The 15,464-nt window shown below is 37.1% G+C and overlaps 1 protein-coding gene across 31 annotated transcripts in view; it reads left to right on the top strand.

Annotated features, from left to right (window-relative positions):
* The window catches only part of auts2a (activator of transcription and developmental regulator AUTS2 a), a 761,138-nt gene that overhangs the window by 375,723 nt on the left and 369,951 nt on the right, over positions 1 to 15,464 (top strand). For 3 of the 31 annotated variants that reach the window (XM_073914879.1, XM_073914877.1, XM_073914878.1), the window contains exon 1: positions 1,726 to 2,007. The exons of 23 other annotated variants lie outside the window; for them this stretch is intronic. In XM_073914879.1, the coding sequence (XP_073770980.1) occupies positions 1,960 to 2,007 (48 nt within the window). In that variant the 5' untranslated portion in view covers positions 1,726 to 1,959. Of the gene's footprint in view, positions 1 to 1,599; positions 2,008 to 15,464 lie in introns of those variants that run through there. 5 more of the 31 variants (XM_073914883.1, XM_073914881.1, XM_073914876.1 and 2 more) reach the window with 4 other exon arrangements.

Raw genomic sequence — 15,464 nt, 5'->3', positions numbered from 1 at the left:
AGAGGATTTACTTCAAATTACAACAAACAGCAAAGATGCATCATACACACACAGCAAATAAAACATACACACCAATGCTGAGCCATTGTCACTTCCTTAGAGGTACTAATGACTCACAACATGACAGCATCAAATACAGATCTACAGTACCATATGTAATACAGTGTTTTTCATAATTTTTTTGGTGGAGGTGTACATGCAGATCTTTTTGAAAATGTTTTTTAAAATGCAAGGGAAAAACCTCAATTTTTGATTACATCACTAAAAATGTGGATATGTATTAACACACTTGATTAGTGCCCTAGACAATTTCTTAGGCCCTGTCTACAGAAGAGGGGTATTTTCAAAACCAGGCTTTATTTTACACGGTTTCACTGTTTATCCATGAGAAAGTAGAATATCAGTCGCTGAAATCAAAACTTTCTGAAAACTCAAGAAGGTCAGGTTGAAAATATTCTGAAACTCCTAGTACTGTATAGTGTGATTGCATGGACACTACAACCTATACTTTCGCCTCATGATGTCAGCGTGCGCAGCATTTTCTCCTTTCTGATTGGCCAACGTGGCTGGGTGACCAATTCCGCACATTCATTTATACATTATCTTTTTGGCTTAGTCTCTTAATTAATCTGGGGTCGCCACAGTGGAATGAACCACCAACTTATCCAGCACATGTTTTAGACAGAGAATGCCCTTCCAGTTGCATCCCATCACTGGGAAACACCCATACACTCTTATTCACACACATACACTGCGGACAATTGAGCTTACCCAATTCACCCATAGCTCATGTCTTTGGACTGAGGGGGAGACTGGAGCACCCGGAGGAAACCCATGTGAACATGAGAAGAACATGCAAACTCCACACAGAAATGCCAACTGACCCAGCCGAGGCTCAAACCAGCGACCTTCTTGCTGTGAGGCGACAGCACTACCCACTGTGCCACAACGCCGCCCCCAATTTTGCACATTCACAACAAAAGCATTGTGTATTCTCCGTTGTTCGCACCATGGGGCAGTTATCTGCCTTTGTTCTCATGTTTGCATTGACTTGCATCCAACCTACTCGTGAAAATACTTATTTTCTCCATTTGGTCTGAAATGAGCATAAAAGTGTCATTATCAGCGCCTGTTGGTTTGGCGTGCCCTTAACATGCATCACAGTGTGTTTTAGTGTTTTCAAGTAGACAGAGATTTTAAAAACGAAAGCTGGGAAAACTCATGTGGAAATGACATTCATTTGACATTTACATGTCTATGTATCCAAATTAGATTTTGAATTACAGATTTTCATCCAGATCTTTATTTCCATCAATATTGTATGATTAAAGCGATACGTCAGTGGTAACTGTCTGCAAATGGAGAGACAGTCAGATAGGAGATGAGACATTGTGAAAGTGTGATGTGAATCAGAGGAAAAAGAAAACACATCGACTGAAAAAGAAGCACAGCAGCAGATTTACAGAAGCACAGCAGTAAAGTAACTCAATGAATCATCCCAGACTTTTAGTCTTATACATTTTTTTTTTCGAGGATAGTCAAGCTGTCATAAAGTCGTAAAGGACAGAAAACAGATTGTGGGACGCATAGAGAGAGAAAGAGAGAGAGGCAGTGAAAGAAGCTGGATATCCTCTGGCTCTCTGGCATGTGCCATCGCCGATGAACACAAGCTGAAGCTTATTTGAAGAGCTGGGCTGACTTTCTGCCAAGAGAACCAGAAAGAGAGAGAAAGAGAGAGAGAATGCAAAGCGAGAGGGAGGGAGAGTGAGGTAGAGAACGAGACTGAAAGACGCATAAGCAGACAGAGGGATTGAGCTCTGCTGGAGAAGACCGTCTGCATTCAGATCTCCATCTTCTGGCGTTGTGCACTGACACCGGACCTCTCACCCTGTCTGACCTGTCCTAACCTGTCCCGCTACCCGCAGGCGCACTACACGCTCCGGGCCGATAGACGACACCATGATTAAGTCCAGCTGGTTCTATGTCAAGTTCAAATATAACGAGAAGGTGAGTCACTATAGTGTGTCTTTTCCTCTTGAACTTCGGTCTTCGGTTTGGTGTTGAATCCGGTTCTGTCGGTAATCTTAAACCTGCCATTGATCAGTTGATAACCTGATGGTGGGATATGGATAGCTATATATGTGTGCGTGGTGGTCTGAAATCCTTCTCATGCATTTTGAAATAGTCATGCCGGCATTTTGAAGCATTGCATATTTAATCAAGCTTGACTTTGCCATCGAGGGCCACGGTTTAAATTTTCATTCGAAGACATTTCACGGTTTCTTTAGAGCGGATGTTGTGAATTCCATGTGCCCAGTGTTGGGAATACATGAACAAGCTGGTTTGACATTATTAATATTTGTGTTATGTGATAGAAAACTGACAAATTGTGGCAGTCACGGTGATGTGTATGTATACATGTGTGTCTGAATGAGGTCATGGCCCCGTCTTGTCCTGTCAGCGACGTTAAATTTTAATGCAGAGTGATATTCTATTCTTTAGAGAGGGAGATAGAAAGGGAGAGATGTGAATAATAAGACGTGTTGTTTGGGTGTCTTGTCAGATATCCAAATGGTTGGTGTGAAAGACATCCATCTATCGGTCAGTTTTGTTGTGGGGTTGTACCATAAGGTCGTACAATTGCGAGATTGCAAAACCTTATCATAGGTCACATGTCCACTGTGAAATATGAACTCCATCCTGTTAGCCACAGACCTGATGCATTACACTGTGCAGAAGGGCAGACAGGGGATGACGGCTAGTGGTTAAAGAGCTCAGATGTTACACAAACGCTTGCTGCTTCAATTCCTTTGGGGGCAACCCAGAAGATGAAGAACTAGGACAGGAAGTCACTCCTCTTTCTGATTGTTCTGGGAGGTATATTTCTGCTCTTTATTTCCTGTAAATAGGAAAGGAATTTAATTTAGTAATTTTTTGTTTATTTGCGAGTATGTTAATGAGTGAGAAAGTAATGATCTGTACTTGGGATGAGCTGTATTTTCTGCCACTGATAATTATTGTATAAGAATTGTACTTTTAGTTTTTGGCCAAAAAGAGAACATTGACCAAAAATATAAATGTAACGGCAGACGCTAGAGGCCATGGTCTTTAGCCTTCTTGTTAAAGCAACCAACTTCTCCTATGCAAAGAACCACCAGTTCAATCCCAGCTCCGACCAGGTTGGTTGCAGTTGGTCCAGTGGGTAACAATTGGGGGGTCGTCCGGGATGGGAGTAAGGTTTAGGGGATAGAGTGTAACAGAGGCTAGCTAGCGAAAGGCTATGAAGATAAACCTCACTCCTCTGACCTCAAAAGGTGCTTTACAATAGCACTCTAGAGGCCATCTTTAGCCACCTTGTCAGAGCAACTGGCTCACATGCAAAGAATCACTGGTTCAATCCCAGCTCAGACCAGGTTGGGTGCAGTAGAAACGGTGGATAACACTTGAGGGCTCGTCCGGGATGGGAGTGAGGTTTAGGGGGGTGAGTGTAATGGAGGCCAACTAGTGATGTGCTATGCAGGTAAACATCACTCCTCTGACCTCAAAAGGTGCTCTAGCGACAGATGCTAGAGACCATGGTCGGTAGCCTCCTTGTTAGAGCAACTGATTTACATCCAAAGAATCAAATTCAGCTCAGACCAGGTTGGGTGCAGTAGAACCCCGATGGGTGACATAAATGACCAGAAGAGTTTGCTGGTTTCACTCTCACTCGCAATAGTCATTGTTTGATGTGAAGCAGCTTTCACACCAGACACAGAAAGCACTGCAATATGAAACCTACTCTTTTGAATGGCTTGTGCTGTGTTAGGGAAGGTTTGTTGCTGTCTTGACCAAATTGCAAGAGTAGCGGAGCACACCATCAAGTAGCTTGCATGTGCAACAATCAAAGTTCAACATAACTTAATATTCTAATTTGTGGATATTTTGATAATGTACCCATGAGTAACAAATGCTCCCCAGAAAAGACAGCACATATCTATTAAGTAAATTTGTTTCTGCAGCTTGCAATACCACTACTTTGCTGTCATTGCAATGCTGGTAAAATTACGCCTCTCAACTCATCAATAAAATGTGGTTATTTATTGGCTTATGTTTTTTTTTAACACATCAGTATAATTTATGTAATTAAATTCAGTTTTTAAAAGTCTTACAAAATTACTTCATACTATTCAATAAAATAACACAAAATTATTACAAAGCATATCTGGTTTCGGTTTTCAGCCAAAAGCATCCAGAATTTTTAAGTTGAGATAGAATTTGAGTCTCAGTGCATCCCAAATTCCAAAATGTTTCTGTTAATCCATACGTTGGAATGATATGAACTTTTTCATATTGATGTGAATAATATGTTTTTGTTGTTGTTGTTATAACACTGTAAAAGAGTTTTTTTATTTTATTTTAGAATTATAAATATAATTTTGTTCTTCTGTTCTGCTATTTACTACAATTTGACTTAAAGGATAAAAAATATATTTAAGTATTTTATTTATCATTTTGTTCAACATTTGTTCAAATTTATTTCTTTAATTCTGCTATTTACATAAATGTTCTCTTATTTGATTGACAACGTGATCTAAACACGGTGATCTGAATTAATTCCACTTAGCTACAATTAGACAATGAATAAAAAATATGACTCAAGCCTGTAAATACTAAATCTATAGTAAGTAATTCTTGTCTGTCAGAGGGAAATACTGTAAATGTGCTGTCCATTTTATCTGATAGTGTCATTCCCATATTGCTCTGTTCAAGACCCTGTCATTCACCCAGGCTTCAGCAGTTCTTGTCTTTTCTCTTCTCCTCTCATTCTAATGCCCAAGTGTCCTCCTGTGACATGTGAACTGCTATAATTTAACACGGCACCTACCAGTACTCATAACTCAGTGTGTGTGCGAGTGCTAGACAGACAGGCAGAAATGAGGTTCAGACTCTGGACAGGAGAGCAGATGACAGTCTGACTGCGCTGCTCCCTGGTGTGTGAAAGTAGAGATTGAGAGAACGCTTTTGATTCAGGCCATGAAACGAGCGCCAGGGTGAGGAGTAAAAATATTCACTTCACACCTGATTAACAGAGCAGTGCATGAGGACTGAGAGAGATGAACTGAGAAATGTGGCTAGCAGAGCGCTCAACTACTAATTGAGCAGAGATGTGAGGGTTCAGAGTGTTAGAGGGAGCTCATATTGAACTGTCATTTCAGGATGAAATTCTCTTTCTTTCAGATTAAACAGTAAACATTCATGCACTGTTCAGTTCTAATAATATAAATTATTTATTTTGTAATTTAGTCAAGGAAGTATTATTCAATTTGTCCTTTCTGTTTAGTCCAATTTGTATTTGTATTCACTTATCGAAAAAAATAAAATTAAATAAAATCATGGATTTTTTATTTACTAATTTTAAAACTGAAATAAAAACTGATGATGTGCAATCCGGTGGCACAGTAGTTAGTGCTGTTGCCTCACAGCAAGAAGGTCACTGGTTCAAGCCTCGGCTGGGTCAGTTGGCTTTTTTGTGTGGAGTTTGCATGTTCTTCCAGCGTTCGCGTGGGTTTTCTCCGGGTGCTCTGGTTTCCCCCACTGTCCAAAGACATGCAGTACAGGTGAATTGGGTAGGCTAAAATTTTACCTAGTGTATGTGTGTGAATGAGTGTGTATGGATGTTCCCCAGAGATGGGTTGCAGCTGGAAAGGCATCTGCTGCGTAAAACATATGCTGGATAAGTTGTAGGTTCATTCCGCTCTGGCGACTCCGGATTAATAAAGGGACTAAGCCGACAAGAAAATGAATGAATGAAAAACTGATGGTGACATTCAAAACTGTCAGTCTGTTAAAACTCAGCACACCTAAAGAAACAATAGGTGCATGGGAAAAAAATTACATCCAATCAATTTTTGAGTAAGTATTGATGGTGTATGGGATTGTTTGTTTTCCATTCAATATCAAAACCATAAAAGAGCCTTACATCTCCAATTCTACTGCAATGTAGGTTTGCTATAAAAATCAGAATTGCACACTCAGAATTGCCTTAATATGATCCAAGAATAAAGGGTGCTTATAAGAAGGTATTTGGTGCATATAAAGAGGAGAAAGTGTGTCACCTGTGTCACACAGTAGTAAATGTTGCATGCACTGCAAAAAGAAAAAAAAAATGTCTTCCTTTCTAAAGTTTGTTTTCCAATAAATACATCGAAACATCCATATATCAAGTTACATTTAAATGAAAGATCTTCATTGCATGACTATTAATAACAATGCGAATTCAATCCTGCTCACAGAAATTACACAGTTGGCACCATCCTGCTCCAACGCAGAGGCCTAAAAGTTTCCAGCAACCCTGAAGATCTTAATTATCTTAGAGTTAATCTACCTGAAAGTGGTCCTTCCCACAGCAGGATTGCACCTCATCTCCTGCAAATATATAGCAGCTCTGCTTGGCTCTTTCACCGCTGTCGAGATCAAAGACGTTTGAATAATGGAAAGCATCCAAGCGTTGTTCTAAAAGCAGAGTAACTCTAGAGCCGCAGTTCAGCCCTGTTGACCAGAAGGCCACTGATTTACCCCCTTCTGACATGTGTGGGCTATAGAGAATGTCAAAGAGAGGACTGGAACAATCCGCCTTCTTTTTAAACAAGTATAAAAACAAACAGGGAAAATAAGATATTGTGAATTTCTCATGGGCTGTGCACAGCGGTGTGTTTTGCTTTAATTGCATCAGAATGCTTTTGTTGTTTTAGTTGCGGACTGGAAAATGGAGAATTGTAAACGGCTCTCACGGAGAAGCATGCAGAGATAATTTTAGTGATTATGGGCTGCTTTTATTCTAGCCCAGCTCTGCGAACAGTTCATTGCTCTGCTGTTGATGGAAGCCGTGTTTGGCTGGTTTAATCCAGATGGGTGGTCTGCTTCTAATGGTTATGCTTTCTGTCCGGGTGGTGGCTTGCTTATAGGCCACACCCTGTGCTTCTGAAAATGTTATTTGATTTAAGTGGTAAAAATGAATACATTAAATAGATTTTTGGTTTTATTTGCTCTTTGTAATGTATCAGTTTAGAGTGATAATAACAATACAGATTAATTGAGTTTGCTTCGGATTTATGACATTGATTGAACCACAAAACCAATCACAAGTGTCATAATGTATAATTGGATTTGGCGGGAATACAGCAATTTGAAAATATAGAATCAGAGGGTTTAATTACCTTGAAGTTGTCCAAATGAAGCTTTTAGCAATGCATATTACTAATTAAGCATTTATTTTTGATATAAACTGTTAGGCTTTGTCACAGTTTTACAGTTATTTACTGCAAAAACGCCCAGTAAAATACCATATACATTGTTTACAGTTCATTACTGTGAAATGCACTACATTGTGGATCATTTAAAATAATGTACAGTAACTTTCTGCATTTTAGGAATTGGTCACACTTTATTTTGATGGTTGGTTTGTTAAACTTAAGTTACATTGCCTCTGCATGCCAACTAATTCTCATCAGATTATAAGTAGACTGTTAGGTTGGGGTTAAGGTTTGTGTAAGCTGACATGTACTTGCAAGTTTCTTATATTCAGTAAATGTCTGTTGAAGGTGCAGTATCAACAGATATTAAGCAGACAGCCTACTAATACTCTAATGAACTATCAAAATAAAGTGTTACCTAGGAATTTGCGGTATTCTACTGTAATTAACGTAATCAAGAACTGCTACTGTAGCTGAAGACAAAAATGATTAGTTAACATCTTGTATCACATAATGTATTTAAAATAGATTGATGAATTAAATTATTTTTGTAAACCATAAAAATACTGTTGTACATCATCTCTGCACTTGCTTAGAATTTATTCAATCCAATAGTAAAAACTAAAAATATATTAAGGGTTTGTACTGCTATTGTAAAATGTAAATACATTGCAATAAAAGTGCTGTAAAATTGTCATACTATAAATTTTAAATGTGTTAAAGGACATTTTACCATACAAAGTTGCGGTGTGCTTATTTTACTGTAAAAATAAATTGCGGTAGGACCATTCTATTGTAAAACACAGTTACAGATAAGTTACTGTAAAGAGGCAGTTGCGCTAACTTGCTGGTAACAACGGTAAGTTACTGCAAAAATACAGTATAATCTCTAACTCTATTTACAGTAGAAAATTTACAAAGTGCATTCATGGAACTAATTATTATTTTCTTAATATATTGAATTAATATTTAAATTTTAATATTTAGCATAAAAGAAAAATCTATCATTTTGACACATTTAATGCAATTACAATGTATTTTTGTGATCCAACATCACATTTAATAATAATTTCATCTATTGGTTGACCATCCATAGAAGTTTTCCCTTTATTAAGTTTATAATAGTTGCTGGTAAATTTTTAGGAATCTTTTTAGGAATCTTTTTTAGGAAAGAGAGTATGTTTTGGCTCGTTTCCACTGACTGGTACCGTACGGTACGGCTTGCGTTTCCTCTACCAAGGGTACCCTTTTAGTGGGTGTGGTGTATGACAGAAAGTTTCAGTCAACGTCGTTTTTGCTTGAGAAAATGTCTACAGTAAAGCTGTATGGGTCACTTACATATCATATGAGAAGCACTTCTCACAAAACAGATGCTTTATACACATAAATACTTCTGTATAAATGTTTACTAACTTTTCTATGAACAGGATTTGATTCTAACTGCAGATCAATGACAGTGTGAAATACTACTGTAACACCTGTAATTATATTAAATAAATACATAAATAAATGCAAGATATATGAACACATACAGAATCTGATAAAATCTGATTATTTGTGTCCACGTAAGCGTACTCAGTGTCAAGCGTATTATACATGTCAAATTTAGTTGCTGTATTTCACCACCATGGAAAAGTAGCAGAGCGAGAAACTTTCTATTTATGTGTCATGTACTAATAGTGTTTGTTTTAGTTTACAGTGCCTTATAGCACTTTTCTACAATATAATGTAATACTATGCACACTTTTTTGGAGAAGAAAATACATATTTTTCAGAAATCCTTCCTGCAGCTGACAAAACATAATCTTTATCTGGCACCCGCTGGCCCCTGGCTATCTTTATTTTTGAGCTCTTTTTGTTCTATCAGTAATGTGTTTACGTTGAAGATTGCATTCTCTAACTCTAGGAAAGTTGGTGTCAGATGAAGAGATGAAGGGAGAGTTGAACAGAGAGAGAGAGAGAGTTTGTATCAAAGAGAAGCAGCCATCTGTGTGAGTGAGCAGCAAACAGCTGGTGGAGGGGATGCAAGATGTCTGTACCAAGACTGACAAGATGGGGGATGACAGGAAACAGATTTCCTCCCGCTTTTTTCCCCACTCTCTGAGCATGGCAAGCGGGCAGCCTGTGTGCTGTGATGCTTCCTCAGCCTCCAGATGCTGCTGTCCTCCAGTGTGTGTGTGTGTGTGTGTGTGTGTGTGTATCTCAGAAATATGACACATTTTCACCCACCCATGCATGGAAAACACACACTCATTTACATTATAGTCATGTTTCATGTTCATGTCTTCAGAATGTGTGTTTTTTTGTTTATTTTACAGTAGATTTCACAGTTGTTCTTGACACCATGTGTTCTCTGCTGTTTTTTCCACTTTTTTGCCTTGTTTCAGAATTTGTAGACATTCGTTTCAAATTTCAGACACATTGTTTCGAATATCATGTCTGAAAATGATCAATTTGAGCCAGAAGTCGCTTGCTATATATCTCAATTAAGGTTTCTTTCGTAGCAAAATTCACGTTTTGTTGTAATTTAAAATGAACAATCTAAATATCCCTGTGTACACACACACAATTTGTTTGTTGTATGTGTAAATTTGAGTGTTGTAGTGTGATTTTCCTTGATTAGTCCAACATTTTTAGTCCACCAAACCTACTTCACTTTTTCACTTCTCCCAAAAGTTGAATGATTAATACTTTTTTGGAACAGTTTGCCTGAATCATTTAAAAGGATTCGTCAAAATAAATGATTAATCTATGAAACACACACAAGTGGTTAAAGCTTGGTTATTCATAGTATAAAGAGTGCACTTTTAGGCCAGGTTTACACCTGTTATCAAGATGTGTTTGGGTCGATCAGATCGTATAGACAAATGAGACATTCCCATTTGTGGCTGGTGTTTAAGGGGCCATTCACATGTCTTGCCAAAAACATGTAGAAAACACCTGCTGCACTGCTTTTTACTATCCAACGTGCTCTGTAGCTAGCACTCTTGTGGTTCTGAGCAGCTACAGTATAAACAGTACAGTACAGTGGCTGCTCGTCTAGTTTGGGCACTTGTTTTGCTTTGCAAAATATTTTACTTGAACATGCAGATCCAGGCAGCATGGCGGAGAAGTGGGTAGCACATTCACTTCACTGCAAGAAGGTCGCTGGGTCAGTTGGCTATTCTATGTGGAGTTTGCATGCTCTCCCTGTGTTCATGTGGGTTTCCTCCGGGTGCTCCGGTTTCCCCCTCAAGTCAAAAGACATGCGTTACAGGTGAATGGAATAAGCTTAATTGGCCATAGTGTATGTGGGTGTGTGCAAGAGTGTGTGGGTGTTTTCCAGTGTTGAAATGTGCCTGGAAGGGCATTTTCTGCGTAAAACATGTGCTGGAGAAGTTGGCGGTTCATTCCACTGTGGCGACCCCTGATTAAAAATGAGACTAAGCTGAAAAGCAATCGAATGAATGAACATGCAGATACACTTTCAGGGTTATTTGAATGTATAAGGAGACAAAGGATAACAATTTGGAGAGCAACAACTTTCATTCCTGCTCTAATAGTCACAAAACTAAGCTATTCGCCGTGGGTTTCAGTTGAATTAAGTACATTTTTAGCCTCAAACTACTTACTCACTCACTCACTCACTCACTATCCTTTGGCTTAGTTCCTGATTTATCAGAGGTCACCATAGCAGAAAGAATTTGTGAATGTGAGAGTATATGGGTGTTTCCCTGTGCTGGGTTGCGGCTGGAAGGGCATCCACTCCATAAAACATTTGCTTGAGTAATAGGAGGTTCATTCTGCTTCCTCAAACTAAACGTATATAAATTTGATACCCGGTTAGATTGCTTTAAAAACAGTTATTTCTATTAGAAATTTCAGTCAGTAAACAGAATATGTGGTATGTTCAACCACATGAGAGTCAATAGAAGTTTGCATTTTCAACTATGTGAAATGAACAAAAAAGTATTTAAGCTTAAAATATATCTGACCCTATTCATGCATGTATTTATCTTTGTTCACATGTGATTGGATCAATAAAATAACATCTTGAAGTTAAAGTTCAACCTAAAGTGCAACTTTATTTTACGGCTGCACAATATTTCACTAAATTATCATGATACTAGTATATGCTGTATACGTAACACAGACATGTGTAATAAATTGCTTTTATTTTATGAATTGGTTGTTTATCTAAATTTGAACATTCGCATGGGGCCTTATCATCTTTATTCCCATCTCCCCAATAGTTCTGCTATTGACTGGAGTGACCCAAAGGTGAACCCACAGCTGGAAATAAATACTTATGATGGGGAAAAAGGAAAGAAAAATGACAACAGCAAATCAGAGTCAGCGTTTCTGTCTCATTCATAGTGTTTTAAAGACTAAATGTTTGCACCTTGGTGATGCCCAAAACAAATTTACTGTCAAGGACAATAAAGTTTTCTACTACGACAGTTTTTTATTCTGAATCAGAATTAATTAGATCTGAAAAATATTGGTACCTGTTTATTTTAATATCATTGAATAAATAAACTTTTAAAAAATAGCTAATAAATGTTACATTTTTTTTTTCTAGAGAATTGTTATAATTCAATAAATATAGTTATCGCAATTCTAAACAACACTGCATATTTTTATAGTATAGTGCCCCAGGGGCCAGCCACTCTCCCTGGGCTTGCATTCTGGGCTTCAAAGGGCCCCTTGGCTTTCACCTACAGGTCCTCTGACCCCAGCAAGCTGTCCCTTGGTGCCAGACACTCTCATTATTTTACTCACCACATTTATACTGCTGTATTGGAAATAATACTGTGGAAGTCAATGGGATCATGGACTGTTTGGTTCCCAAAATACAAGTTTGTGTTGAGTAGATGAAAAATACAATACAAATCTTAAATTTTAGGATGAACTATGCCATTAATTCATTTTCATTTCGGCTTAGTCACTTTATTACAGTTTTTTACAATTGCTATGACACTTTTATCAATACATTTAACAAGTTTCCTATACTCTTAACACAGTTAGCACAACATCCGTCTTGGTGGGCTATACAATTAACACATTTCTTGTTGTTTTGACACAAAATGCATCCAGTTAACACAAATTTAAAATGCTTTAACTTCTTTTACACACAAGCACAACCAAGAACAAAACAATTTAATTTTACAGTCAAATTTACAAATGCTTTAACACAGTATGTCAGAACAGATAACACCATGTTCTAAACAGAACTTATATAGGATAAAGTCAAAGTGAACAGCTGTTCTAATTGTGAATTATAACACAAATATATTCCCTGTATTTTATTCAATTGCCAATGAGAAACAGCATATTGCGGTTATATAAATAAATAAATAAATAAATGTATATATATATATATATATATATATATTTCTTTATTTATTTATATAACCGCAATAGGCTGTTTCTCATTGGCAACTGAAAAAAAAAAAAAAATATATATATATATATATATATATATATATAACTGCAATATGAGTCTCTCATATATATATATATATATATATATATATATATATATATATATATATATATATATATATATATATATATATATATATAAACATATGACAGCTGATTTCCATCTAGAAAGCACACTCATGTCTTGTTTTGGTTTTTCCAATCATATGATCATATGTTCTAATAGAGGACTCTTGAGGTTTTTGATAGGAACAGTGAGCGCATCAAAGAACTCTGTCACCAATACGTCCATGTAGGATTATGCAATACAGTCATTACTGTACTATACACAGTGTGTTTTGCAGTAAACTACTCTTTAAACCTGGAGTTCATTAGAACATACAGTACATATACAGTACAGCATTTGCATACACTGTGTCTAATTACTTTCAGAGAGTCATGAAGTTGGAGGCCAATCAAGTACCACATGAAATTTTCAATGTTGACAAGGCTGGGGATGTCGCCGTAGGAAAAACATAATAGGCCATAGGGCCACAGTTACTGTGCCGGGCCACACAAGATATCAAGTATAATGTGGATGAGATCATGTGGCAAGAATAGAAGATTACTTTGTTATTTTATTATAATTGTGGTGCTTTTTCTGTTTGCAGTGATGTCCTTCTGCAAAAAAAGTCTTTACTGCAGCAATTCTGTGTCTGTATTTTTTTTTACATAAACTGTAAATTTTATAAAGCAATTTTTTTCTTCGTTTTATATAGAATTTTTGCAGTAAAAGAAAGAAAATGCCTGCATTTACTAAACCCAACGAAACAAAACTGTAGCGAGACTTCAAATATAAGGGCAGAGCTGACACATAAACTAATGCAGTTTCTGTAATGTCAGCTGATGATAGTGTTTTTATTGTCAGTGTGTTCTGATTGACTGAATGTTTATGTTGGAAGAGAACATGTGTTTGTGTTTTGAACAATAATTTCATTTTGATACATGTTTACAGTGTTTTGTTAGACATGGTGTAGTGTGTTCATTTATTATAGTATTTTGAAAAGTAGTTTAGAGGTTTAGTTTATAATGTGTGATTTTGAGCATGAAATTAACTGTTTTGCCAATTGTGTGTTTTAGGTGTGTTGCTGCGTTAAGAGTTTAGCAAACTTGTTAAATGTATTGAAAAAAGTGTCATAGCCATTGTAAAAAACTGTAATCAGGGGTTGCCACAGCGGAATGAACTGCCTACTTATTCAGCATATGTTTTATGTAACAGATGCTCTTCCAGTCGCAACCGAATACTGGGAAACACCCATACACTCTTGCATTCAAGAGTCCCTCTGAACATCCGGAGGAAACCTATGCGAACAAGGGGAGAACATGCAAACTCCACACAGAAATACCAACTGACCCTGCTTGGGTTCAAACCAGCGACATTCTTGCTGTGAGGCGATCGTGCTACCCACTGCGCCAACATGACACCCTATCCCTTTAGTACCAGGTGTAAACAGGCCTGTGTCTAATCATTTTACCTTGACTTTCCAAACCTTTCAAAACCTGCTGTCTTCCTAAGAGTCTGAATCTGTTGACTAGGTAGAAATCCTGGTTTGTGAAGTAGCCTGCGACCAGCACAGAAGAATAAACCGCTGCTGTTTTTAGTCTTCCTTCTCCTCACTCCTTTCCTTTTTCCCCTTCATCTCTCCTTTTTCCCTTTCTCTCGCTCTTGATGTGATGAGAGAAAGATGCCTGGCAGCTGCTGAGGCAATGAAAGGTCACCCTGTCGTCGCGGCAACACGATAGCGAATGGGAGAAGCTGTCATCTCTCTGGCATTTTGATTGACAGGCTGCCTGGGCGACTTAAACTCTGTGGAGAAAAGACCTGACAAGGCAGAGCTGTCACCGGGCCCGCAGAGCCTGTGCTGTGTGTGTGTGTGGAGAGAAATGAAAATATAGGAGAAAAAAAACATGTAAGAGGGAAACTAAATGAGATGGATGAGAGAGAGAGAGAGTATGGACACTGGATGTGCATTGAGAATAATAGTTTAGTATACAGTTATTTAAATGTGACTTGTTAAGGTAGAAATACACTTAAAATATTACTGTTCTCATAAAACTTACTTAAATAACAATTTGTTCACTTTTTTGGGGGCAAATGTTGTCTTAAAAAATATCAGGTTTGTTGTTTTAAATTTTACATACAGTAGTAAAAGATGCTAACATCTGCCCACAGTTTCAAGTACTGCTAATTAACTGCATTTTAAATTTAGAGTATATTGTATGTTTGTTTGTTTTTTTGTTTGTTTAATTAAAAAATAGGGCTGCGTGATACATAAAAATGTAAGAAAATACATACATATACAGTTGAAGTAAGAATTATTAGCCCCCCCCCCCCGTTTATTTCTTTCTTCAATTTCTGCTTAATAGAGAGATTTCACATTTTTAAACTTAATAGTTTTAATAACTTATTTCTAATAACTGATTTATTTTATCTTTGCCATGATGACAGTAAATTATATTTGACTAGATATTTTTCAAGACACTTCTATACAGCTTAAAGTGACATTTATAGGATTAACTAGGTTAATTAGGTCATCTAGGCAGGTTAGGGTAATAATGCAAGTTATTGTTTAACAGTGGTTTGTTCTGTAGACCATCGAAAAACAAAATGCTTAAAGGGGCTAATAATTTTGTTCCTAAAATGTTTTTTTTAAAAATTAAAAACTGCTTTTATTTTAGCCTAAATAAAACAAATAAGACTTTCCCCAGAAGAAAAAAAAATATTATCAGACAAACTGTGAAAAGTTCTTTGCTCTGTTAAACATC

This window comes from Danio rerio, chromosome 10, assembly GCF_049306965.1.
Source record: "Danio rerio strain Tuebingen ecotype United States chromosome 10, GRCz12tu, whole genome shotgun sequence".
Lineage (NCBI taxonomy): Eukaryota > Metazoa > Chordata > Actinopteri > Cypriniformes > Danionidae > Danio > Danio rerio.
This window is presented reverse-complemented; position numbering and strand designations above follow the sequence as displayed.